We start from the raw sequence: 27,973 nt of genomic DNA, 5'->3' as shown, positions 1-27,973 counted from the left end.
TATTTCGATTAATCGATAATTTGTAGCCAATACACCTTTTCGACCTTAGCCGCCAATTGCCGCGCGGGCATTTTTTGTCCGCTTTATCCCACTAAAACCGTCCCAGTCCTTTTTTGGCACATTTTTCTATTGTCTATAGTTGCGAAAAAAGGACTGGGACAGTTTTAGTGGGATAAAGCGGAAAAAAATACCCGCGCGACAATTGGGGAAAAGGTGTGTATAGTCATAGATCAGTTCACCTTCCATTCACCTTCCACTGCTCTCGAAAATCCCTTTCAAACGTTTCACGAACGCATTTCCTATCTCTTTTTCCCGCTCTTTTTCGTCAGTCGTATCCAGACCTCTACGCGGTACAACAGTGGGTTCCGTAGACTGTGGGCGCATGTCAAATTTCAACATATCTTTTGGCAGTCTAGTCTCCTGGTACGATGATTTTGTCGGCGAACTGTTTGCAGATTGGGATCTTTGAATCCGATCGGATTTTGATTGACTATTCGATCGGTCCATTTCGAAAAACGGGTTATCTTTGATGGAAGGTGTTCGCTTTACTCCGCTTCTTGAGGAAGGGACATCAAGTGACGAGGTACCTATAACGAAATAAAAAATTGAATTCATGTAAATTTCTAAATTATTTCGAATTCAAGCTTTTTCATTACCCTCGTTCTTGTTTCTCCGAAGTCGTGATCAGTTTTTTTGTTTCAAACTTTACCGCGATTCTAGAGGTCTTCGTGTTGTTTTTTGCGACATTATTAAAATAATCATTATTCGTATTTCAAGAGGCGATAACTTTCGCTGATTCATTGACTTTAAGGCCCCCGGATTTGAAACTCTTAAATGGAAAATGCAGCCACTCAAAACGCGAAACCTGCGTGGTTTTTACACGAAAGGCAGATTGAAAGTAAAATCCATCGCCAGAGTTTGACAAATATGCCGCTTAAAAACAAAGAAAACACTAGATTCAATCCATTATTGTAAAAGTCGCACACATCTTAACACTTTTTCTTGATTGAGAAAGGTTAAAGATTCCTCTCTAGCCCTCTTCAGGCTTTAAAATCGATGCGCTTATTGAATGTTTTTTTTCCATAATGGTACGTTAAACTGAAAAGCCCTATCGCGCCCACGATTGTTCTTTTGGGAGCGAGATATCTGTTACCTTATTACACGAATATTACTAGTCATTTTATTAACACGAATTGAAAAATTTTGTGTTAATAAAAACCCCCTTAATTAAAACCAGCCGTGGTGTCCTTGAAAAATAAAATAAAATTGTTTTTTTGCGTGTTAATTTCAAGGCCGTTGAATACTTGCCTTGTAATATTGTGTAATAAGGTATGCTCACCAATCTTGTCAATTATTTTAAATGAATCAATTTGCTTTGATTTTCTATGAATCGTGTATACTTCAATTTGGGTTTGTCACCTTACCTGAGGGTATATCTCTTTTCGGATTCTCTCGAACAATTTCCTCATCATCAAACGCGATCAAAGAAAATTGGCTGACGTCTGGCCGCTCGTTGAGCACATTAGAAGAAGGACTTTTCTTAGGTGATTTGGATGGCTGGCGGGGGGTGTTTTTCTCCCAAGGATCATGCGATGATTGGGGCGGAAATGATTTCCAGTTATTTTGATTAGTTGGCTCTGAGGTTCCATTGAAAGGATTCAAGATGGATTTTATTTGTGGTGAAGTTTGGATATCTTTGTTGTCCTGTTGACTTGCGAATCTTACTTTCATAGGTTTCAGAGTGCCTGTTTGACTTGAGAAAGATGAATCCAAGCGGGGACTAGGGCTAGTGTTTCGTGTGTTTTGATTGGTTGGTAAGAGATGATCAAACGATTGCCATTGGTTGTTTGTTTGTTGAGGTTTTTGCTGATTGGATGATGAGGGACGTTCGAATGAATTTGATTGGCTAAGAGAGTTTTGTTGTTGTAGTTTCTCAGTGGTTTTTGTGAAACGATCAAAGATTCCTGATTGGTTGAGTGTTTGTTGACGTTGCTGAATGTTGACCAATGGCGGTCTATCGAACGAATTTGATTGGTTAAGAGGCTGTTGTTTTGGTTTCTGATTGGTTGGATTTTGAGAAAGACGTTCGAACGAATTTGATTGGCTGAGCGGTTGTTGACGTTGTTGAATGTTGACCAATGGCGGTCTATCAAACGAATTTGATTGGCTAAGAGGCTGTTGTTTTGGTTTCTGATTGTTTGGATTTGGAGAAAGACGTTCGAATGAATTTGATTGGCTGAGCGGTTGTTGACTTTTCTGCTGATTGGCTGGCGATAAACGTTCGACGGAAGCTGATTGGCTGAGAGATGATTTCAACGAACTTGCATTCCATGAAGCTTGTGCTAGATTGTCGAAGGATGCTGCTTTTTGTTTAAAGGAAAGAGAACCATTTCTTTGGACGTTTGTTGGTACTGGACTGATATTCGAAAGTTCTAAATCCTGATTCTTCTTGAAGAGATCATCGACTTGTTTACGTAATGTTTTGTTCTCTGTTCTCAATTTCTCGTTCTCTGTGATATGTTTACTTTCGATTTCTCGGAGTTCTTGTTTCAACATTTTGTTTTCGTTTGATAACTCGCTCTCTCTTTGATTTCTTGTTTGATTTTCACGTCTTAATCTTTCTAACTCTTGATTATCGCCTGTTGAGAGGAGAAAGAATGAACATATATGAATACACGATTCTTTTGTTCAAGCAAAGGGTTCATTTGAACTGAGGCTGGGCATATGATATTATCTTAGGCCAAAATCTTAGCCTGATTATGCTTAAAAGTGTTATGCTTGTAAACAAAAAAAAAACGTGCAGTAATCCCCAGATACTTAAAGGGGTACGATAACCGGAAAGGAAGGGCACCTCTTATAGGGATTTCTTTAAAAGCTCGATAACTTCGGACCTACTTCTATGCCTCCTCTAAAAGCTCTACTTTTGTCTTAAGCTAAATCGTCTGTATCGACCATATCATAAAGGTAGAACATCCAGCTACGGTGCGCAAGGTTGTGGCTCTATCCCCAGCCGGGTTATACCAAAGATTCCCAAAATGGTACTTGATGCCTCTCTCCTTGATACTCAGCAACTAAAGAGACGGATCAAGGGTAAGTGGAGAAATCCAGGGAAAGTAGTGGTGCCCTTCCCTTCCTTCGGGTAGACAGCTATACGAAAAGGGAGCCTTGGGGTCGCCCTCGACTGTGGTCGCAAACTTACTTAGTTAAATCGTCTGTCATAGTAGACTAGAGGTTTATAAGGGGTTATGACTTGATAGTGAAATATATAATCTACCTGAGTTTTGTCTGCCCATCATCATTGATGGATGTCTTTGGTTCACCGAATCCAAATCGGATTTCAATTTCAGATTCTCCGATCTCAACATTTCCAACGCCTGGACGTCATTCTTCAGAATCTGATTCTCTCTAGTCAACGTGTTCAGAATCTGAGATTCGTACGGTGATTTGGATTCCAATTGTTGTTTGATATTCTCCAAGTCTCTTTTCAGTTTCTGGTTTTCCTTCACTAAGTGTTGTTGGTTTGAATCACCTCCAGCAAGCCTTGGTGTGTCTTGGTATCTCTTTGCGTTTTCCAGTTCCCTTGTCAACCGTTGGTTCTCTTGGATGATATTCTGGTAGTTTTTGTCAGCTCCCGCAGCCCTTGGTGTGTCTTGATGCCGTCTGGCTTCTTCTAGTTCCCTTGTCAATCTCTGGTTCTCACGAAGCAAATTTTGTTGACTAGAACCTTGGGTATTTTGTGATCGTTTCAATTCATCCAACTCTCTAGTCAAACGTTGGTTCTCCTTTATCAGATGCTGATATCCAGAATCACTTCCTCCTCCTGGTACTCTTGGTGTATCTTGATGTCTTTTAGCGTCTTCAAGCTCTTTCAACAAACGTTGGTTTTCAACCACCAAATGCTGGTTGCCAGATTCTTGTCTCATCTCCAGACCTTTACGTTGTTTCAATTCATCTTTCAGTGCTTGATTTTCATCCATCAACTCATTCACCGAAGGATATCCACCGGAAACTGACTCCAAAGTCGAAATCCTATCCTTCAGTCTCTGATTCTCGGACACAAGTTGATTACCGGACACTTCACTCATATTCTGTTTACCAGCTTCCAATTGAATCTTCAGTTTCTCATTTTCCTTCAACAACTCCGTGTTCGGAGACTCATATCTCAATTTCTCAATATCTAGCTTCAATTTTCGATTCTCAGACACCAATTGGAAATCATTCTTTGATTGGTCCATCACATCGGGCGCCAAATTCTTCACCTCTTGTTTCAACTTCAGATTCTCACTATTCAACTCCTCCATTCGCCTCTGCTTAAACCTCAAGTTGGCAATCTCAGCTCTGAGCTGTGAAATCTCTTGGTATCTTCCTTGATAGTCTTTACGGTCACTCAAGAAATACTCGATATCAGATTTCAGATTCTCATTCTCTTGTTGAAGATTCTCACATTGGTATTGATGTTTCAACAGTTCCTCAATCCGCAACTGCATTTGTTGTTTCTCCTTCGAATGTTCTTGAAACATCATTTTATTCTCTTCTCGGTAATCTTCAACTTCTCTAGTCAGTCTCTCTACATCGACCTTCAAGCTGTTCTTCTGTTCGCCTTCCATACTACTTCGCTCCTGTAACATCATAAATGATTGTTCCTGTTCCCTTAAATCTTGTAGTAATTTGGCTTTGGACATCTTCTCCTGGTTCTCCAGAGATGTCATCGATTTGGTCAGCTCCGTGTTTTTGTTTTCGTGTTCATCCAATGAAGTCTTCAGTTGTAGAACGTCAGCCCTCAAATCTTGAATCTCGATATCTTTACCTAAATGCAATGAACAATAAAATCTTCAGTATACGGCGGAAGAGAATCCCGAAAATTTCATTTTTAGTGAGTTCTTTATTTGAGTATACTGGAAAGCTTTCACTTTGAATAATTTTCTAACTTTTTAACTTTTTCTAACTTTTCACTTTTCACCCACCGCGGGGGGGGGGGAGCAATTATAGCTTTTTGATAGACTGGATGGCGCTGAAAAGTGGCCCGGTGTAATTTTTGTAGATCCAGTCCCTTTTTGAAGAAAAAAAAAACAGAAAACCATGACCAATAGACCAATTTTTTTCAAATTTTAGAGGTATTTTCTTGTTTTTATTATAATTTCATAAATTTTGATGGAAATTTAGAAAACATTTTATTATTTGATGTTTTCATATAATTTTTGAAAACGAAAATGAAAAGATTCAAGATGGAGAAATCCTCTAGTCTACTTCACTGGACTCAGCGCCATTAAAATCATCAGAAAGCAAAGTTCAGTCAGGAGTAGACTTTAGTCTCGTAATACGCTAGCTGCTCGCTCATCTCTTTTCTTTTTTTTTGGTCGTTTCAACAAAATCTTCAACCAGTCGGACTCGGCTCTCTATGAACTAAACGGAACATGGAAAGAAAAAGGATTGGAACAGAGAACATCGAGTTTGTGACGAAGACGCCTTTGAACATTTAACCATCACTCCCGGTGACATGTACCGACTTACTATGAATTAACTTTTGTGAAGCTTCAAGTGCTTTTTCGAAATCTTTCTCTTCTTGGTCTCTCAAACCTTCCAATTGTCGAACAGCAGATCGCAAATGTTGCAGCTCGTCTACTTCGCCGTCTTCGAAGTTGTTTACCTAACAAAAAGAAAGAATTTGGAGTTGGATTCCTGTTAAAATGCCTAATTAAAGCTTTAAGCTGTGTCGGAGATTGCCAGCGATCAGACTTTTCTGTACACACTCAAGTGTTGATATTCCAATACAGTTTGTGTTTTTTTGAATTAAATGATGTCCCCTAAAACACATTTACTAATAAAAGACAAACGTCATGCCTCTAGGCCTAGGATTTTTACACTTAAAAGGAAGGAAGGAAAATATCGCGTAGCCTAGAGCACTAGAGGAAAGCACGAAAAAGTTGAAAACATTACAGGTCATAAGATATGGTCTTTAAACTTTTCCATTCAAACGATATGTAATGTAAATACTACAAAAAAGGGTCTTACCTTTTCTTCAAGCATTGCGATGGTTTCTATCATAGCATTTCGTTCGAGATCTGTTTCGTTTAAAATGTTCTCTAAACGTTCTTCGAGATACTCGTTCCTTTCGATCACCTGAAGAAAAAAAGAGTAGGAAGCTCGTCTATTAGTCTGTACACAGACCTGATATCTACGGCTAATTTCAAACTTCATTTTCGTAGAGGGTCTGTTGTCATTGTCTTTTCTCATTTGAGATTTTTCAAAAAGACTGCTGTGATGGAGTGCGGGTGAGAAAGGAGAGACGACGAGAGAAGTTTTGCTATTTATAAATCATACCTCATCGCAGAGGTCTCCGTACGGTAATTTTTTATCAAGTAGACAATGCGCACAGAGTGTACTACGAAACGATAAACGTGAGATACACTCTGGTACAGACTAGTACTCGTCTATAAGCTACCCTTAAAACTAGAAGTATGTGTTAGCCAAATGTTAGCGCAGTGTAGAAAGTAGAATTTTATCAATGACTGATATAAAAGCTCTAACCGTTACTCTAACCCTAGACAATGTTATCGTCCGTTAAGGCGGGAAAAATGGCGGTATGGCGTTATGGCGGTATACGGAAAAAAAATCGGCGGGGGAGTTTCGAATAAGACTGGCAACTCTACCGACTGTAAACTCTTTTCGGCAAAAAAAACCGTTTGCGAATTTTCTTCTTCGGCTTTGGGCATTTTTCTTAGATAGTGATTCGTCTTAGACTATAGCATAGTCTACTCTAACCCGTACGTACTTCAGTCGATATTTGTTTTTAGTACAATCAACTATCTCTAATTTGAACCTCTATTATTCGAATATTTCTGTATTTCGAACTAAAATATTGGTCCCTTCAACTAAAAAGTGGTCTAAATTACTCTCTGTAATTCGAATATTTCTCTAATTCGAATGTAAAATTGTTAGTTTGTTGTTAACGAGCTTGCTATTAGAAAACCCTTAACCATCGCTTCAACAATTTTGAGTTCGATGTTAAAGGAAACTCATCCTCGAGGTGTAATCTTTACTTTGTTGGGCGTCTTTTAGTTTAACTATTTGTATAGGGTATCAGAATTTCCTAAAAGAAGATGGGTGACTCCATTTTTATTCATACAGGGGCTGGACAAAAAGATTTTAGTTCGTCTTCCCTCGCTTTAAGGTATATGAAGAAGAATTTTCCAAGAGATTTTTTTCAAATTTTGCTATTTTTCAAGGTATCCACACATTTTCAAGAGTATTTTTTGGCTTGAAAAGTTTCGTTCACCCCCTGTTTGTATATTACATGGAAGATTCCATACCTCTTTCATTTCGTGTCCATATTTTCGATTATCGAAAGCCATTTTCTCATTGGCAACTTCTTGATCTGTGATGTGGTCACGAAGTTCTGATATCTCTCTCAAACAATCTTCCACATCTTTTTCATGGTTGATCTTTTCGTCTTCTAGTTCCCTTTGAGGTTGAAAAAAAATGAATAAAATATTTTGAGAGGGGGTGGAAACCATGCGAAAACGCTATTTTTATATTGTGTCATAAGCGAAATAATGCTATCTTATTGGTTTATACTACGTGAAACTCTGTGTCGATTGGTGTGAACAATTTGTAGGAATTTGAAGCAAAACTTAAGGCCACAGCAGCCTCTGAAAGTCTTTTTTCCCTGCCCTGGTAAAAAGTGGGCAGAAAGTTGTGACAGTTAAAATATTTGCTTGAACAAAAATGTTATCGCATTGACATCAAAAGAGGGCAGTCCATTGATTAACTCTGCTCACTTCAATTCAATTCGAACTTCTATTATCGAACTTGTTTCCAGTCCCCGTTAAGGAGAAACCTTCTTAAAATACTTTCTATAACTCAAATCTCTCTGTAATTCGAAAAAATAAGATTCCCCGTTCGAGTTCGGATTAGCGAGAGTCAACTGTAGGATAGACAGGGTAAAAAGTGGGCAATTTAAGGCCGGTCTACACTTGCGCGCGCTGCGATCGCACTTTTTGGCTTACGATTACGTCATAAAAATTAAGTGCGCGCTCGAAAAAAAAGTTGAACACATTTCTGATTTTTTTCAACCGTTACGTCAGATCGCGCCAATGGAATTGCTTCATTTGTATGTTGACCAATAGCGTGATATCGCAGCGCGTGCAAGTGGAGACCGGCCTTTAAACCACAGCTCAAACAAACCTTTCTATGGATTCCATTTGTATCAACAGATCCGTCTTATGGTCATCCGCCAACTCTTTCTGTCCTTCCATTTTCCTCATAATCTCCACACACTCGTCAACCTGTTCCTCTTTTTCCTTTAATTGTCTCTTCAAATCGTCCGCTCGCTTCCTGAGTGCAGAGATCTCCTCATCTTGAACACCACAGTCGACGCATGATTCTTTGAGCGTAGCGGTAGATGCGTTTCCACCACAATCAACGCATGACTCTTCTAAACCTGTACATAGGGTGAAAGAGTCATATGTAATGGAAGTACAGTGGAGTCTCCACAAATTTGTTTGAATTAAGGAATTTCGAGTTATGGAGTATGGTTTATAAAGGCATTATTAACAAAAGGGACAAGAAAAGTTGTTCGCGTTCAGGAGACATAGGGTGAAAAGAGTATGTAATGGAAGTACAGTGGAGTCTCCACAAATTTGTTTGATTTAAGGAATTTCGAGTTATGGAGTATGGTTTATAAGGCATTATTAACAAAAGGGACAAGAAAAGTTGTTCGCGTTCAGGAGACATAGGGTGAAAGAGTCATATGTAATGGAAGTACAGTGGAGTCTCCACAAATTTGTTTGATTTAAGGAATTTCGAGTTATGGAGTATGGTTTTATAAGGCATTATTAACAAAAGGGACAAGAAAAGTTGTTCGCGTTCAGGAGACATAGGGTGAAAAGAGTCATATGTAATGGAAGTACAGTGGAGTCTCCACAAGTTTGTTTGATTTAAGGAATTTCGAGTTATGGAGTATGGTTTATAAGGCATTATTAACAAAAGGGACAAGAAAAGTTGTTCGCGTTCAGGTGACATAGGATGAAAGAGTCATATGTAATGGAAGTACAGTGGAGTCTCCACAAATTTGTTTGATTTAAGGAATTTCGAGTTATGTAGTATGGTTTATAAGGCATTATTAACAAAAGGGACGAGAAAAGTTGTTCGCGTTCAGGAGACATAGGGTGAAAGAGTCATATGTAATGGAAGTACAGTGGAGTCTCCACAAGTTTGTTTGATTTAAGGAATTTCGAGTTATGGAGTATGGTTTATAAGGCATTATTAACAAAAGGGACAAGAAAAGTTGTTCGCGTTCAGGTGACATAGGATGAAAGAGTCATATGTAATGGAAGTACAGTGGAGTCTCCACAAATTTGTTTGATTTAAGGAATTTCGAGTTATGTAGTATGGTTTATAAGGCATTATTAACAAAAGGGACGAGAAAAGTTGTTCGCGTTCAGGAGACATAGGGTGAAAGAGTCATATGTAATGGAAGTACAGTGGAGTCTCCACAAATTTGTTTGATTTAAGGAATTTCGAGTTATGGAGTATGGTTTATAAGGCATTATTAACAAAAGGGACAAGAAAAGTTGTTCGCGTTCAGGTGACATAGGATGAAAGAGTCATATGTAATGGAAGTACAGTGGAGTCTCCACAAATTTGTTTGATTTAAGGAATTTCGAGTTATGTAGTATGGTTTATAAGGCATTATTAACAAAAGGGACGAGAAAAGTTGTTCGCGTTCAGGAGACATAGGGTGAAAGAGTCATATGTAATGGAAGTACAGTGGAGTCTCCACAAATTTGTTTGATTTAAGGAATTTCGAGTTATGGAGTATGGTTTATAAGGCATTATTAACAAAAGGGACAAGAAAAGTTGTTCGCGTTCAGGAGACATAGGGTGAAAGAGTCATATGTAATGGAAGTACAGTGGAGTCTCCACAAATTTGTTTGGGTTAAGGAATTTCGAGTTATGGAGTATGGTTTATAAGGCATTATTAACAAAAGGGACGAGAAAAGTTGTTCGCGTTCAGGAGACATAGGGTGAAAGAGTCATATGTAATGGAAGTACAGTGGAGTCTCCACAAATTTGTTTGAATTAAGGAATTTCGAGTTATGGAGTAAGGTTTATAAGGCATTATTAACAAAAGGGACAAGAAAAGTTGTTCGCGTTCAGGAGACATAGGGTGAAAGAGTCATATGTAATGGAAGTACAGTGGAGTCTCCACAAATTTGTTTGATTTAAGGAATTTCGAGTTATGGAGTATGGTTTATAAGGCATTATTAACAAAGGGACGAGAAAAGTTGTTCGCGTTCAGGAGACATAGGGTGAAAGAGTCATATGTAATGGAAGTACAGTGGAGTCTCCACAAATTTGTTTGATTTAAGGAATTTCGAGTTATGGAGTATGGTTTATAAGGCATTATTAACAAAAGGGACGAGAAAAGTTGTTCGCGTTCAGGAGACATAGGGTGAAAGAGTCATATGTAATGGAAGTACAGTGGAGTCTCCACAAATTTGTTTGAATTAAGGAATTTCGAGTTATGGAGTATGGTTTATAAGGCATTATTAACAAAAGGGACAAGAAAAGTTGTTCGCGTTCAGGAGACATAGGGTGAAAGAGTCATATGTAATGGAAGTACAGTGGAGTCTCCACAAGTTTGTTTGATTTAAGGAATTTCGAGTTATGGAGTATGGTTTATAAGGATTATTAACAAAAGGGACAAGAAAAGTTGTTCGCGTTCAGGTGACATAGGATGAAAGAGTCATATGTAATGGAAGTACAGTGGAGTCTCCACAAATTTGTTTGATTTAAGGAATTTCGAGTTATGTAGTATGGTTTATAAGGCATTATTAACAAAGGGACGAGAAAAGTTGTTCGCGTTCAGGAGACATAGGGTGAAAAGAGTCATATGTAATGGAAGTACAGTGGAGTCTCCACAAATTTGTTTGATTTAAGGAATTTCGAGTTATGTAGTATGGTTTATAAGGCATTATTAACAAAAGGGACGAGAAAAGTTGTTCGCGTTCAGGAGACATAGGGTGAAAGAGTCATATGTAATGGAAGTACAGTGGAGTCTCCACAAATTTGTTTGGGTTAAGGAATTTCGAGTTATGGAGTATGGTTTATAAGGCATTATTAACAAAAGGGACGAGAAAAGTTGTTCGCGTTCAGGAGACATAGGGTGAAAGAGTCATATGTAATGGAAGTACAGTGGAGTCTCCACAAGTTTGTTTGAGTTAAGGAATTTCGAGTTATGTCGAGTTATGAGTGAGATTTATAGGGCATTGTTAACTGAAGAGACGAGAAAACTTAATCGATTCAAGAAGACATTCGAGTTATAGAGGTTCGAGTTGAAGAGACTCTACTGTATTTTGGAAAGGAAAATTTTACGTAGTACTCAGGGGGGGGGGGGCACAAACGAAGAAAATTTGTTCACGTTAAGAAGACATACGAGTTACAAAGGTTCGAGTTAAAGAGACTCTACTGTATCGAGATTTTTCAAATTCGTAATGTTCATGTCGTAATGTTTTCACTTAAACACCTCGGTTTACGCCAGTAAAAAGGCCTGATTTTGGACCGCCCGGGTGGTCTTTTTCAGATCGGGTGCCCCCGATTTCTTAAAATTTACCACTACTAGCAAAAACCTTGGTATTTCAATTAGAAAACATTGTGTCATAGTAGGGGACGATCCTTACGATCCGTGACATCTTTTATGCGACGCAACCGCATGTAGTTAGAGTACGATTGATGTCAACTTTTGTCTAAACCGTACGGAGTCTGACAGAATTTTGAACTTTAAGTGGCCGTATTTCTTTGTGTGTTCGAGTAAGAGACTTGTTGTAGTATACTTTTTTGCTCAGAATTTCATGCTCTTTCCGATGGTCTCATTCATTTCTTTCGGATTTGATTTTTGAAAAACGTCAATTTTTACTCATTTTTTCCCTCACAGTTTTGCCTGTAGACGTCAGTTTTTTAGTCATAAAAACTTTTGCCGGGCCTAATTTGCGGGACTCCTCTCAAAAAAGTCTTAAAAACCTTCCTACTTTCGAACTAACTACATGTGGTTGCGTTGCATAAAAGATGTCACGGATCCTAAGGATTGGCCCCCTACTATCATGAATGTCATGAGGTCTACCTTCATTTGCATGTCCACAATCAACACATGATTCCTTCAGCTCCGCATCTGAAAGTCGTCTACTGGTTTCCAGTTTCTGTTTAACTTCACCCAGCTCTGTTGTCAAGATTTCGATGTTGGCTTCAAGTTTTTCGATCTTCAGATCTTTATCTTCTAACAGATCTAGTTTAGTGTTCGATTCTTCACGTAGGTTTGTGATCTGTTGCTCATAACTGTTAGAATGAAATAGTCGCGTATTAGAAATTCTCGTTAGCAAAATTCTAGGTAGGATCTAGTAGTAGTAAGAAGAAGGCTCCTCTTTCTAACCGAAGGTAGAGAAAGGCGCCACTCTTTCTCCCTGGATTGCTCAAGCTACCATTAACCCTTCTCTTAGTTGCTGAGCATCAAGCATAGAGGCATTGAGTACCATCTTAGTATTAAGTGCAATGTCTTTGATATGAGCCGGCCGAGGATTGAACCCACGACCTAGTGCACCGTAGCCGGATATTCTACCACTACACCACGGTCCTTACGGAAGGACCTAACCTCGTTCCCTGCGTATTATTGGCTTTTTGATGTTTATTAAAAGCGCCAGATATTATTTTCTGGCGTCCATCAGTAACATAAATAAAACCTGGCATACACGGGCGCGAGGTTGTTCCAGCCTTATTTCATCTTACCGTTCTTCCTTGCTTTTGAATTCATCGACCAAAATTTCCAGCGTTTCTTTTTCTTTGTTCCAGTTATGTGAAAATTTGCGTTCGTTGTCCAAATTCTCTTTCATCAATGTCATGTCTTCCATCACAACCTGTTCGTGAGAAACAAATAGAGAAACTGATTTGTGCCGAGGAGAAGCTTGTTCTGACTAACCAACTAAGCTATCTCTTTGTTGCTATTACACATGAAAGGCTATGCTAAAGTTCTGCATTAGTCCTGATTTTAATAAAGGGAAATCTAGAGGTCTTCTCTATCTCCCATCGCAGCCTGCTCGTGGTAAATGAATCAGCGAACAAAGTGAATTAATCGTGCCAAGGAGGGACTTGTAGTAAAGGAAAAAAAAACGGTACGTTAAAAAAGGGTAGAAGCGTTCAAAGTTCACTGAAAAGTGAAACATTTGGTTTAACATGGATAAAAGTTGCATGACTTCTGGATTGGCCATTTTAGTGAGAATCTTCTGTTTTCGTTGTGATACGAATCAAGACCTTCAAAGAAAACCTCAACAATTCATGGGAAAACCATCCCTCAAAATACGATTCAAGAATAGTGTAATAAAATAAGATCGGTTAGATGACCACTGTGAGCCTAGCTTGTAAATCTGTATAATAATAATGAAAAAGCAATACAGATGTGTTGATGAAGACCAAAATCCACTTTTTCAAAAGAAAATGTATGACAGCTGAACACAAAAAACTAGCCAAATCAATCCAAGGAAAACGACAAAACCAATGGTAAAAATCAAATGATGGAAAATAGTTCAGCGAAGTCTAGATGTGTGTTCAGAGATGATTAAGATATGCATGGGGTTCGATCTTTCAAAAGAATAACATATTTTAAAATGATATCTTCCTCAGCGTACCTCTACTTTTCGATCAAGCTCCTCTCTTTCACTCTGCAAACGTATTTGTAATTTCAATGCATCGTGCAGTCTTTGGTCTAATTCCACATTTTCGACACGATATCTTTCCAACTGACTATCCAACTCATCGAAATCAAGTTGTCCTTGATCCAAGATGGCTTCAAACTCGCTGATCATAAGTTGTGATTTCTCCAAGTCCCCACGTAACTAAAAAAAAGGAAAATTTTTTTTGAGATTTAATTCCATTCCCAAGTGGGCGTTTACTCTTAGGTGCCAAATAAACGGGGGGGGGTTGGAAAATTTTAATAAACGAGTGGGGGCTTATTGCCGGGGGGGGGGAGATTGTACTTCTGAAAAACCAAAAATAAGGTAAATATAGGCTAAAATCGGGTTTTTGGAGCAAAATAAGGCGACTTCTTTTTCCTAACTGAAAATATTCTTAAAAATTAATAAACGGGGTGTCCTAATATGGTCCTTTGGGGTTTAAAATTTTTTATAAAAATTAACAAGCGGGGGGGGGCGTTTATTTGGCACCTAAGAGTACCACCCACAACTTTCCCTCAAATAATGACTTTTATGGAGTTCTTTTCAAAGCCACTTGAAAATAACTTAATAATTTTTGAACCCTTCAAAAATTTAATACATTGTGCGCTGTTTGAATTTGATTTTGATAGGGGTAAGATAGAAATTTCAGAACTCAGTTGTAGTATAAGGATAACAGACGCTAAACTCGATGTTCTGTTTCTTTCCGAAATCTAAGAACGAAAAGCCTCTTATAAATCTTGATTCCAATTCGAAAACGGCAAATTATTTATATGACAAACCTCTTTATTTTCTTCATGTAAATCTCGTGTTGCATGTTCAAACTCTTTCTCCAAGCTCAACAATTTATTCTCCGCCACAACTCGGTCTTTTTCACCTCCCTCTAACTCTTCTTGCAACTCGATAATTCGAGTGTTGGCAACTCGCAACTCGTCTTTTATTGTTTTGTTGTTGTTTAACAACTCGCTGTTTGATTGTTGTGTATTTGCAAGCATCTTTTCCAATGTTTTTTGCTCATTTTCCACCTGCGAAAAAAAGATTTAAGCCTTAGAAAATTAACCTCGCAGATTCTTTCTCGTGATTATAGAAAGGAGACGCGCCTCTATGATGAGTAAGTGAGTTTGTGACACGGGGTTGAATGGTAGACGATTGTTTTTCAACGAAAGGACAAGGTTTGAGATCGCTGAACCTCTCTTCAAAGTTATATTGATTGCCTGAAAATTAGATTGAGATTTTTCGGACGTTGAATTCTCACCTTGACAATGACTTGTTTGTAACACTGGCTTTCTTCAGTGGACGCGCCAAACTTCTGTTTCAACTCCACAACCTCGATCATCAGTTTCTTATTTTCACGGTTAATATCCTGTGTAAAGAAGAACGTCTCATGCTCAATTTCGTACAACTACAGTACTAACTTCGTCGGGGAAAAGTGACGAAATTTTGGCCAAGTGACGAATATTTTTCCCCGACGAAAATTTTCCCAAGCCTTAATGCGTTTACCAACTACCAGCAAGTGACGAATATTTTTCCCCGACGAAAATTTTCCCCGACGAAGTTTTCCCCGATAAGGTATCCTATAGTCCATAATTATGTACTCTTTTTTGCTATAATGGGCCATCCCGTGAAATTGGAGGTGATCTATGCCCGATTGAACCGCTTCTATGCGTGCTATCAAATGGTACATGGGTTGCGGCGCTCCTAGGACCCTACTGGTGGTATCCAGTCAAAAATGAGCGTGACTTTCTTACGGAATGGCTGTAATGTGGAAACCGTGTCCGCGTGTAATTAAAGTGATTCCCTTGAGAAGGGAGCAAAGAAAAATTTATGTTTAAAGCGAGGAATGGACTTTAATATCTTCCCAGCTGACACATAACGTTGTTTCAACGTTTATCTAACATTCACAACGTCCATATAATGTTAAATGAACATTGAAACAACGTTGTGTGCCAGCTGGGTTGAATTCGTGGAACCCTTCAATGAGGCTTGGCCTGGGGGTTCAATCATGAAGAACAATATGAAAATTGAAATCCAACCTTGTTTAATTTTTCAAGATTTTCTACGTTCTTGTTTTCGTTAGTATATTGTTCCTTGATATTGTCCACATCAATATTGGCGTATCTCAATTCTTCGTTCAGTTTTCGTATCTCGTTCTGTAAAGATTCGTTCGTATCCTTTAAATGGATGTTCGCTTCGTGATTCTCTTTCAGTTGTGAGCGGCTTTCTTCAAGCTTCGATTCTAAATACCTGTGAATGAAGGATGTGTGGGATAGTTATTTATTCGGATTTAAGCAGGTGCAAGCACTGAACTTTCCATAAACCATGGAGTTTCTCAATCCCGCCTAACCAAAATCTTTTATCGAAGTTTTTATGTGGTACCCTAATAGTATCACTACTCAATAGCGATGTAATGCATCGAAAGCGCTAGATCTACTTTTCCTTGAACGCGCCGTTCGGAGTTAGGCAAAGTAAGGCTTCTTCGCGGGTACCACTTTCAAAAGAACTCCTATCAAGGAAGGTGGGTATAGCTTAGTCAAGATGGGAGGAGAAACAAGCTCTGGTGATTTTTCAGCAAACTTGAAGTGTGGGAGCTCCTGTTAGCTCCTTGAGTTTCCATAACTCGAGTGTCAAAAGGAATAAGAAATCGTTCGGGTTATGGAGGTTCGATGGGTTACAAAATAAATGATCAATTCGGAAAATTTCACGCTAAACTTTTTTTGAGACTCGATTAATTGACGGTTTGTATTTTTAGAGTAAAAATATATAGAGGATCTTACTTTGTGTTTTGGTCATTGATTTCTTTAACTGCTAACAACTCTTTGTTTTCCATCGATTCGTTCTCGATTCGCAATCGCCAATCTTTCAGTTTCGAGTTCAGTCGATTGATCTCTTCGTGTTGTGATCGGCATTTATCGTTTAATTTCTCGATTGTTATCGATTGATTGTTGACTTTATTCTCGAGCATGTTTCGATCTTGTTCGATAGCTCGTATCTGATCGAATGCTTCTTCATTCGATTTGACTCGATCATTAATCTCGCGTTTCAATCGATCGATAATCTCATTCAACTCTTCTATCTTCTGCAATCGAGTCTCACAATTCAACCGCATCGTTTCGTTATCACGTCGTAAAATATCATTTTCGCGATTCAACTCGTAAATTTGATCTCGATAACTGACAATCTCCTCTTGTAATTTTTCGCATTTTGAAGCTCCTCTTGAACATTCTTCCTCTAAGACTTTATTATTTTTATCCCATTGCGAGAGTTGTCTTTCAGATTGCTCAAAATTGCTTTCCAACATTCTGCATTCCGATTTCTGCTCACTCAACCGCTCTAGTAAATCATCTTTCTCGCGTCGTAAACTCTTACATTGGTCTTGTAATTTTTCCGAACTTTCTCGATACGTTTGTATCTCTTTTCGATACTGCGATTCATTTTCTGCATTCGTTTTACTTTGTTTCGTTTGGACGTCTGTGATTCGTTTTCGATTCTCGATAATCTCGTTCTCGATTGTTTCGTTTTTATCGATAGTACTTCTTTGAACAAAGTAAGGGCTTTATAATATTCACAAAACTCCAATTCTCGGGTCAGCCTCGGGGCTGCTTAGAATTCTAGCTCATTTTCTGAAAATTTAGCTTTGTCCACCTCTGATATCATACCATATTTATGATTATTGAACCAAGCTTTCGTTTGCAATTGTTAGAACATCTGAAAAGCTTTTACCTTACGAGTTAAAAATAATTTGGCAACTTCGAGCCCTCGATCAGCCTGAGCAACCTGGTTGCTTATAAAAAAATGCTTCAAGAAGAAGCTCTATAAAAACACCAAAATCTAATGGGGATGGCTTTTGGAATGCAGCTTTTTCCATTGAAATTTAAATTGGAATGATATTGTAGGGTATTTTTCCCAACAGGGACGAAGTCTGGGCCAAATTTTCAAGTGGGGCGGGGTCCAACCAGGTCTGTGTCACGGGTGTATGAATATACCACTCGTTTGGTTTTGAGTATTTCTTTGACTCTCGCACCCTCCTCTCATAGTTTTATAAGAATAAAAGCTGAAAATTGGGTAAAACCTAAGAACGAATTAAGAACAATCGTAAGCTTCAGATTTCAGAAGTTACTTTAGAATACTGATTTTAACAGATTTTAATTAAAGAAACTAAGCGTATTAAGAACATCGTAAGAACATTTATTTAGGCCTAAAAATTTCAAGAAATAAGAACAGCCCAGCCTGAGCCAAAATTTATTGGTTCTTATAAAAAATGCTTAACGACACTTGATTGAATTTATGGGAAGATTAATTAGTTTTATTCAATTACTCACTTGTGTGTTTCTTGAAGTCTGTCATATCTTCGCTTCAAGATCTTCAATTCCTCTTCATATTTGGTGATCAACATCTTCTTCTCTAGTAGCTCTGCATTCAACTTGATAACCTTGCCTCTAATCTCACTTTCTCCCACACTGTCCCGAGCTCTCTTTTCCTTCGCGTTTACGCTCTGATCTCCATTGCTCTTCGAAGGGAGTGGTGGTAGGGAGCTTCGTTTCTGCTTGAAGCTGAATGGCTCCTTGCGAGCTGCGGCTAGGTCAGGGCTAGGTAGCCTCAGGCTAAGCACCTTCACAGGGGATAGCTCCATCTCATTTTTAACAGAGCTATCAATTCGACCCTGCGAGTTGAACTTGTAGTTTTCCTGTTCCAGCAGATTGATGTGCTCTTGTAGATCAGTGATAATAAGCTCCTTGTTTCTCATACAGTCCAACAGATCTAGATATTTCTCTTTGTTGATAACTTGATCGTTTTCGAACGAATAATCGATTGATTGTTGATGTTGTTGTTGGTTCCCTTGAAGCTGAAATGAAAATAGAAAGTAAAACTCTAAGCTTAATAAAGAAATGCAATTTTCCGTATGGGAGCTTCCCAGCGGCCACGAATGCCTCGTTACGCAAACCTCTAAGGGTATAGAGTATTAGCTAAATGTATAACTAACAGTATCAAATAACAATCATAAATGGAGGAGCCATAAAACCATATCAGGATACCAACCGCCAAGGTTTGGACATTCGAATCTCGTTATTTTCTGACCTGTATGTGATACAAATGACGCTCTCTAATTCAACGTTTTACTATTCAATACCCTCTATTATTCGATGAAAATCCAATCCCCTAAAGAGCTTCAACCGCTTCAACTTCTCTCGGAAGTTATGTGGCCTTTCGACTGGCCCTTTCCAAATAGACTGTTAATATTATGCGTATTGTACATGTCTTATCTGTCCTTCATTCTACCTCTTTTTTGACCTGTACATACAGGTGTAATATTTGTAGGTTCCACAATTATATTTTCGATCTCTTCTCTCGAAGTTATGTGGCCCTTTCCGAATAGACTGTTAATTTTATGCGTATTGTACCTGTCTTATCTGTCCTTGATAGCCCTCTATTTGGTCTTCAAGTTCTCTGATGCGATATTTCAATTCCTCACTTTGTCGTGATAGTGGTTGAAGGCTTCCAGTGATTGGCTGAGAGCCCAATGAATCTAAGTAGAAGATAAAGGGCTTGATAATGCACGTGGATGGCTCTTTAGGTTTTTATTAAGGGGTTTACAGTCAGCCGACTCGACTAATAAATGGGAACATTGAAAGGGTATATGAATCTAATGATGAATCTAATGATGAATCTAAATAGAAGATAAGTAGACTTGATAATTCAAATCTAAGGCTATTAGACAGTGGTTAGATTGTCATCATGAGATCTGAAGCCAGCCGACTCGAATATCTATGAATTGATCGGAACATGAGAACGAGAATCCCTGGTTGATGTAGACTGGCAGCACGCCATTCGGGTTTGAACAATATCACGCGGGAAAAGTGAGCTTAGGAGTTAGGTAAGCGTAGGAAGAGACTTTATCTGCGGATGTTGAGCAGCACCCTTTCAACAACTGTTGCTTTTTCTCTTACGTTGCTTCTATTTTAACAAACGTTCGCTTTCCTGTTGATGTTCCTGCCCCCTAATATGATTAATTAACAGACTAGTTTGCTAGTCTATGGTTCATGGCGCATAAGCCTTAGATCACTCAGTCATTTCTCCTTACCATTTAACTCTGGATCAATGGAGCTTGTGACGGCTTTATTGTTGGTACTCCTCTGTTGTTGTAACTCAAAATTCTCTTCCTCGAGTTGCTCTAAACGTTGTTGAAGAAAGTTGAATTCCTCGAGTAACTCATTCTGTGTTTCTTCACAACCTTCACTTGATACCAGCCTCGTTTTGATGTCAATCAATTCGGTTTGTTGTGATTTGCAAACTTGTTGAAGGTTCTTGCAGTGTTCCTTTAGTTCGTTGATTTCGCCTTCTTTTGTTGAAAGCTCTTGATTTAGAATGATGGAGTCGCCGTTCTCCTGATGTTGGTCTAATTCAACCTTTGGGTACAGAAAGAATATATCGTCAATCGCATATAATTGATTTAGTATTTTGATTTATGTAGCATACCCTTATGTGCTCCTCTATGCTCCGTTTATAATTTTTTCGACCTCTGAACTGGGTACTAAACCTCGTCTATAATCACCGTATCCGTGGTATATATTCAATCGCATCATAACCAGCAATAGACGATATCGGATTTAGATAAATGCAATGCATTCTGGTTTCTAGGGACTCTCAAAGGAATTATAATCTATTATAATTGATCTATTATAATTCCTTTGAGAGTCCCTAGAAACCAAAATGCATTGCATTTATCTAAATCCGATATCGTCTATTCGATCTATTTAGCATAAGAGTGAGGGAGGGGAAACACCATACCAAATTAGAAGACCTGCAACAAAAATCAAGATGGCGGACTCTTAAACTGGACACGTTTCCTTTTATATTGGGAGTCTGACCCAGTCAAGTAGCTAGAGATCAACAGGGCTGTCCCGATACATTGGGCTATTCATGCAACCCCTATGTTGAGGAGGTGTGACGTCCAGGGTGATCTGGAAAATAAAAAATCCAAGTGGGTCTGGTTTTTCGAGTGTAAAAATCCAGGGGTAGTCAGTAAAATGAAGTGAAAAATCGTCAGTAAATCGCCCCTAAAAAAGACCTCTTCGCTATAGGGGAAGCCCATTCATGACGTCTTTGTAACGTTATATAGACGTTGAAAAAGCATACCTTCAGCTCCTCAATATTCTCTTCTTGTTCATGAATCAAACGGTTTCTTGTGGCGATTTGATCTTGTAATGTGGAACACTGTGCTGTTAAATCGTCAATGTATAAATTGTGTTCGTCTAGTTTGTTTTCAATCGACTCATAGTTCCCCTTCAAACATTGTACCTAAGGGAAACAGGGTAGAGTTTTCATTTGAGGGAGTATTTGGCTACAGCAGGTTTCTTGCTAAATTTCTAATTTGAACAAAAAACTAGCCACGATCGCACTTGTTCGAACAAATCTTCCACGCTATTGGTCAAAAGGAAAATTAAGCAATTCCATTGGTGTGATCTGACGTAACAGTTGAAAAAAGTTGAAATGTGATCAACTTTTTTTTCGAGCGCGGGCTACATTTTTATGACGTAATCTTTTTCCAAGAAAAATAGATTGAAGCAAAAGGTGCGACCAAAGCGCGCGCAAGTGGAGACCGGCCTTAATGAAAAGGCACCAATAGCCTAACAGTAAGCAAGACAAAAAACGGAATACCTCTTCCAAAAGCAGTCTGCATTCTTCTTGATAACGATGTTTCTGATCAATCAACAACTCAATTTCTTCATCTTTTTTCTGTGCAAAAATCTTAAATTCCTCATTCTCAATGCTCTGTTTCCCATTGTTGAATACCTCCATTGAATTCGTATTGAAGATCTCATTTGATTGGCTTGTACCATTGAAAACGCCATTTGATTGGCTTGCACCGTAAATTATAGATGAGGTTGATTGATATAACTGATTTTTGTATTGATTTGTTGACGGACCCCCTCTTTCTAATGTGAATATCTCATCTTGTAACATCAGCCTACGCGACTCACTTTCCTCGTACTGCTTACGTATTACGTCAATTTCTTGACGTAACTCGACTTCTGTTTTACGCTCTATATCCAACCTCTCGTATTCACGTAGCTTAGATTCCAGGCTTCTGATTTCTTGTTGGAGTTGTGCACGCTGTTGGTTGCAAGTCTCGTTGTTTCGCTTCAAGGTCTCTAGGTTATGATACATCAATGTGCATTTTTGTTCGCTTTCAGTTTCTTTTTTGACGTAACTCAATATTTCATCCTCCAGTTTCTTCTCTCGTTCAACCAAGCGATCCACTTTGATTTGCATCCGTTGAACTGAATCGTCACATCCAGTGGAATGAGATTCCATACATTTGATCTTGTGCCTGTTGAAAACGAGGTTATACAATATGAGGTTGTTTATGCTTGGAAAACTTATAAGGTGAACACCCTTTGAAAGTTTTTATCTTTTTTCTTAGATGAAAACACCCGTTCTCGTCCGATCACGGATGTTAAGTATCGTCGGGCCGGGATAGTACTTGGATGGGGGACCGCCTGGGAACTCCCGGTGTCGTGGAGCGCAGTGAGATTTCTCAGTCATGTTAGACTGGAAGCTTTCGGTAAGTTAATAGAGCAGTTTTATAATGAGAGTTTTTCATTCTGATTTCGAACACAGAGTTTCAAGGTGATCTCTTAAAGACTGGATTCTCGACAATTGAACCTCAAGTTTAATTACTTTACTTCTCGGTTTTTTTTCCTGAAAGGGTCAACAATGGATCAATCTAGTCCTGATAATTTCGAATAGGTAAAAAAAGTTATGGATTATTCCAACTTGATTAGAGAGAGAGACTTCCTAACAGTCGAAATTGCTCTCTGAATACTGTCTTGAAAACTTAGCCTCATCAAAAAGTCCTTTCCGAATGACTTACTTATAACCTTCTTCTTTCAGTCGCAAACTTTCAAATCTTTCCGCATTTTCTTCATTTTCCCTCGTAAGTTCTTTCACTTTGCTCGTAAACTCTTCACATCGCATTCGTAAAACGTTGTTATGGTCTCGTAATTCATCGAAATCCTCGTTACGGGCGTTATCTTCGTAAACCAACTCGTCCAAGTCACCTCGTAAGTTCTTGATTTCCCGATGCAAATGCTCTTTGTCTTTTCGTAACTCATTGTTGTCCTCTTCAAGTCTCCTGTGATAGATTGGAAATAGAAAAGAACATTGAAAACACTCTCTCTAGCAGCCCCAGGAGAAAGATAGATGCGATCAAGTTAAGAACTTCATGAAACCTCAGACAAGGCTGGAAAATTTAGTTGAAAAATCGAGAAAAGGGTTACAGTAGAGTTCCCTTAGCTCGAACCACTTCGATTCCAAAGTCTCCTTAACTCGAACAAGATTTCTTGTCCCTTCAGACAACAATCCCCTTACTTCATATCTTGAAATTTCCTTAACGCGTTTTCCGCGTGCGGGTTTGAGTGAAGACGGTCTTAGATCAGAGTTAGAAACCTTATCCAAAAATGATTGAACATAATGGGCATTAGTAAACGTTATTAACGATCTCCCATATAAAACTTACTAATCAAGCTTATGAAGTTTGTAAAATTCAAAAACACAAAGACGGATGTAACTCTCAGACGAGAATTTTATACACGATGTGCATCCCCTATATCAAAACATATCAAAGGGGATGCGCGCAGCGTAGAAAACGAATGGATATTTGGAAAACTTACCTGATTTGTTCTTGAGTGTCACTATTTGTTCTCTCTTTATCTTGGTGTTTCAACGAAACAATTTCCAATTCTCTACATTTCTTTCCAAATTCTACATTCAATCCATCATATTGATCTTTCATTTCTTTCTCACCTCTTCGTGCGTCATTTTTCTCGGTCTCAAGTGAATCAACAAGTTGTTTTAATTCCTCAAAATTGTTGCTCAAATTCGAATGTTTTGATTGTAGCGAGTGAAATTCTCCCGCCAAAGCATTGTATTGTTTAGTTGTGTCATCTAGTTTCCGGTCTGCATTTTGTAGGTGTGCCAACTGGTTAATTTTAATACACAATTCGTCGTTGATTTTGGACAAATTTTGGAAGGCTTGAGCTTGTTTTGAGATCTTTTCGCTTTGTTGTTGACATATTTTCTTCTGTTTGTAAAGATCGTTTGCGTATTGGCGTATCTCGTTTTCTTGCTGACTCAGCTTTTTCGTATCATCCGCTGAAAAGTGATTTGTGTGAAGATGTAAGTGAAGGTGGAATTTTTGTGAGAGGGTTGATGTCATTGAGTTTAAAGCCCGAAGGGCTAGAGTAGAATTTCTAACCTTTCCCAGACAAGAAAAAGTGAAGCCACTTATTTCCCATCCAGAACGAGCCTAGAACGCGCCGTAATCATGACCACGGATTGTATCTAGCGGTTCTTTTGATTTTGAGGACTGCATTTTTTTAAATCTAGCGATAGATTTTAGTTTAAATCCGGCGTTTGTGTAAAAACCACGCTCGGGCATTCTGGATGAGAAATAAATATTTTCATTTTCCATTCAGGAGTCTCGAGTCTAGTCCTTCGGGCTTGGAAGTCAATGGTTTAGAAGTCTCAAAATTCTGCATATTCCACCAAAATTTCAAGAATATGTACTATTCGCTATTTAGAATCTATTTTCCGTGTCATACGAAAAATCTTGCTATGTGACCACCGTAAAAGACTGAATATAAAGGTGAAGCCCCTTACATGACTGCAAATTTCTCGTTAATGTATATCGAGCCTTTCATGATATAAAGTGTAGATAGAGCCTTACCAAGCAGCTTAAGATAATCATTTTCCTGTGTCAGTGTTTTTAATTCACTTTCAAGTTGTGGAATCACGATATTCTCTTGCATAACTTGTTTCTGTAACTCGTTATTTTCCGAAATGAGTTGTTGTCGAGTTAACTCGCCATCGTTTAACTCGTCCTTGAGTTGATCGAATTGTGTGGCAAGTGATCGACCTTTCTCATTTAGTTGCCGAATGATTTTATCTTTCGATTCGATTTTTTCTTGTGTTTCTCGTTGATATTGACAAAAATCTGTTCGGATTTTTTCTAACTCGTCCGCTAAATCTTGTCGTTCTTTGTCCACCTGTCAATCAGAAATTCGAAAATATGGAGAAAATATACTTTAATCGATTTGTTTTTCACAAGCCAAAAATATCGTGAAACAGTCTGTACCCATTGAGTTTAAAGCTCCGAAGGGGCTAGAGAGGAATCCTTAACCTTTCACAAGCAAGAAAAAGCGAAGCCTTAAGATTTGCGCCGTATTTAGAATGACGGATTAAATCTAGCCCTTTCTTTGTTTTCACGCGGCATATTTTTCGAATCTGGCGATATGTTTTCACTTTCAATCTAGAGTTTGTTTGAAAACCACGCGGGTCACACGTTTTGGATGGGAAATAAGTTTTTCTAGTGTAAAAGTCCTGGGTGGTCAGTAAAAAAGGGTCGAAAATCAAGGGTGGTCCAAAAAATGAGAAAAAAAATCCAAAGTGGGTCCTAAAAAATTATAAAAAAATCAAGGGGGTCACCCCAAAAATACCTCCTCAACACAGGGGGTACAATTTTTTTTCAGAAATAGTATGACAAACCTGTGAGAAGTATTGAAGAAGAGCGGACCGGAATGTTTCTTCCATTCCAGCAAATTCTTCTCCAAAGAATTCAATAAATCCACAATTCCTTGGTGCTTCTGATGATTCGGTCTTCGAACGTGGTGAATTGACCGCATTGTAGCCTGTTGAAGAAATATTTCAGGTTTGAGAAAGCGTTTCTTTAACTGATCCTACAAGGTTTGAGGATATTTGGACCAATAAGTGAATTCGAATTAAAGAAAGATTCGAATTACAGAGAGTATTTTGTATGACATTTAAATCGAAACTCTTGGTTCCTCCAAATCTTCACCGACATCAAAAGAGTAAATACATGGACTCGCTACTAACGCTCAAACAACGTTCATCTAACGTTTATAACGTCCAAATAACGTTAGATGAACGTTGAAACAACGTTGTGTGTTAGCTAGTTAACCTTACCTGAATGAGAACTAGAGTAGCAATCACTTTGAGCGTACAATCCACCATTTTGATTGTAGTATGTTTGTCCATGGTTTTGTGCTTGTTGTTGTGTGAGGCCATGGTTGTAATAATTGTCCGTGGTCGTGTATGCCATACATGGCTCTGTAAGATGAGGGAGAAAGGTCCTATTCCGAAGAGTATACAATTTTCCCTAGAAAGCCTCTTCTACAATTTACAGATCCGCTAAATAATGACGTAATGTTTCGAGCTCCAACCCTGACCTAACTGATAAGATCGAAATAATCAAAGATCGAAAATATTGAAAAGTTCAAAAAGGAAAAATCGAAAAAGTCACTTTCGGCCATCCACAACCCCGGCCGAAAAGTGACTGAACCCCTATTACGGGAATTAACTACATGTGGTAGTTACGCATGCGTGTTAATGCAGTCTGATATTTTAACTCTTCGGAATGGGACCTTTCTCTAATTGGTAAGATGAGAAGAAATATTTGTTTCAATTCGTGATATTCATGACATGACGTAATGTTTTATGAGGAAGAACCCAAAATGACGGTGTGTTTGCCACTAATTTTAAATTTAACCCTTTAAGTACCGCGGTCATTTATTTCTAAGTTTAAAAAAAAAATCGCTAGTTCAAACTTTAAAGGCTGCGTGGACCTGCCTGAATGATAGAAAGGTGCCCAGTAGTAAAACTTCAAATTAATTCGCTAGAGGACAGAATCAAGTAAAACAGGGCCAATTTTGGAGGTTCTCGAATCACTCGTTTGCACCTTTTTTTTACTTTTTAGCTTAAAATCTCGCTCGAAAGACTCACTTTTGATTTTTTTTGCTTGACCGTGAAACCCAATCCAATTCCTACGAGTTAGACCAAAAATGACAATATAGCCCATGTCTAGTATACTCGTCATTGGTACTTAAAGGGTTAAACAATAAAACTAGTGACAAAACGCCCGAGCTTCTTTGAGTGCTTCCATATAAAACATTACATACGTCATGAATATTATGAACATGTAGCACATTAGTTTTTTCACGCAGCTTTTACACAAAAGAAGCTGACCCCCAGAATCTGCTATGACAAGAAATCTGTGTGCAAAGAGCTTTGCAGGAAATCCATTGCTATATCAACATACCTTGCCACCAACTTTCGTGTGATGTCACACCACTTCTCAATGACATATTTTCAATCCATCATCCCGCAGGTTGAAAACAAAAACAAAAGAAGGTTCGGTCTGCAAAATATTCTGCAAGATACAATGGAAAAATACTAATTCTTAATTATGTAAACAAAGTGCTGCTTAACCGCATTCAAACGATTTTTACAATTCATTGTTTATCTCTTATTGAGCATAATTAGAAATTAGAAATTTCGAACGTTTTTAAAGGTCGGTTTACATTTGAACACGCTACATTTTTGGGAAGTGCTGTCTACACTTTACGATATCATAATGTTTTCCTTTTTAATTCTTGCTGTATTTTTTTATTGTTAGAATTTCGGCGCAAGTATAGATTATTCACAGATTCATTTAAATTCCCGTTGAAATACCTATTACATGATATTATAGAAAAGAGGCGCGACTCTGATACCGGAGGGGGGGGGCAAAATGACCGACGGGTATGTGTGGGCCCTAAGGGTACCTTTACCAAGATGTTTAAAATGCACTGTAAGGGTAAAAATTTCAGAAAATTCTTGAAAAATCTAGATATTTTGCCCAAAAATGCTAGAATTTTGACCATTTTTTGCACGAAAAGGATTGAAAATTTGGGGGAAAATGCACTATAAGGGTACGATTTTCACCGATTTTTGCTGCACTGTAAGGGTGCAATTTTAAAAGCCAATTTTTGGCTTGTTCATACCGTCAGTCTGCCAACCCAGTGCCCCCCTCCCCGGGCTCTGATGCTGACACCGTAAAATATACAAAAGAATTTCTCAAAAATTGTGCTCGTGCGGCGCCGAAAGGGGATAGATTTCAAAAAATGATCTGTAAGCGAATGGTAGGAGATACTTGAAATAATGTCCTTTAACCCATTCAATTCTTTTATGAGTCTTCCTAAAATGAGATTTTCCCAATGCCAGGAAGTATCTTGAGTTTCATAAAATATGATAAATATCTTACCTTGCATTCAAAGCAAAAATCTTTGTTGCCTTCCCAAAATGCTTGATTTTTTGAATGCTGCTTTTTTTATGTCGAAACTTTTTCAACGCTTGTAACACACCTGTCTCTTGAAGACGCGCAAATTTCTTCTTTCACCGCTTTGATTTTTTCTTCATCT

General features: G+C 38.3%; 2 protein-coding genes and 1 pseudogene across 3 annotated transcripts in view; 2 read left to right on the top strand and 1 right to left on the bottom strand.

The window, feature by feature from the left end:
• Window positions 1-27,973, top strand: part of LOC136813847 (myotubularin-related protein 9-like) — a 69,400-nt gene that overhangs the window by 23,118 nt on the left and 18,309 nt on the right. The window lies entirely within an intron of this gene.
• LOC136813845 (cytadherence high molecular weight protein 2-like) lies at window positions 186-27,875 on the bottom strand. The gene is made up of 26 exons (XM_067070335.1): window positions 27,817-27,875; window positions 26,833-26,943; window positions 25,701-25,844; window positions 25,263-25,405; window positions 24,445-24,763; window positions 23,390-23,870; window positions 22,591-22,851; window positions 21,375-22,047; window positions 20,853-21,014; window positions 19,798-20,122; window positions 19,118-19,242; window positions 18,038-18,561; window positions 16,493-17,251; window positions 15,752-15,962; window positions 14,974-15,081; window positions 14,501-14,743; window positions 13,677-13,883; window positions 12,781-12,908; window positions 12,122-12,333; window positions 8,185-8,440; window positions 7,311-7,461; window positions 6,013-6,120; window positions 5,512-5,647; window positions 3,275-4,807; window positions 1,425-2,639; window positions 186-587 (listed from the first exon to the last, which is right to left on the bottom strand). Exons 2-26 carry the CDS (start codon window positions 26,876-26,878, stop codon window positions 247-249), a joined length of 8,811 nt encoding a protein of 2,936 aa, XP_066926436.1. The 5' UTR covers window positions 26,879-26,943; window positions 27,817-27,875; the 3' UTR covers window positions 186-246.
• LOC136813977 (5S ribosomal RNA) lies at window positions 22,123-22,241 on the top strand (annotated as a pseudogene).

Source organism: Clytia hemisphaerica, unplaced genomic scaffold, assembly GCF_902728285.1.
Source record: "Clytia hemisphaerica strain Z4C2 unplaced genomic scaffold, Clytia hemisphaerica genome assembly, whole genome shotgun sequence".
NCBI classification, from domain to species: Eukaryota; Metazoa; Cnidaria; class Hydrozoa; order Leptothecata; family Clytiidae; genus Clytia; species Clytia hemisphaerica.
Note: the sequence above shows the minus strand (reverse complement) of the source record. Positions and strands in the feature narration are given on the sequence as shown.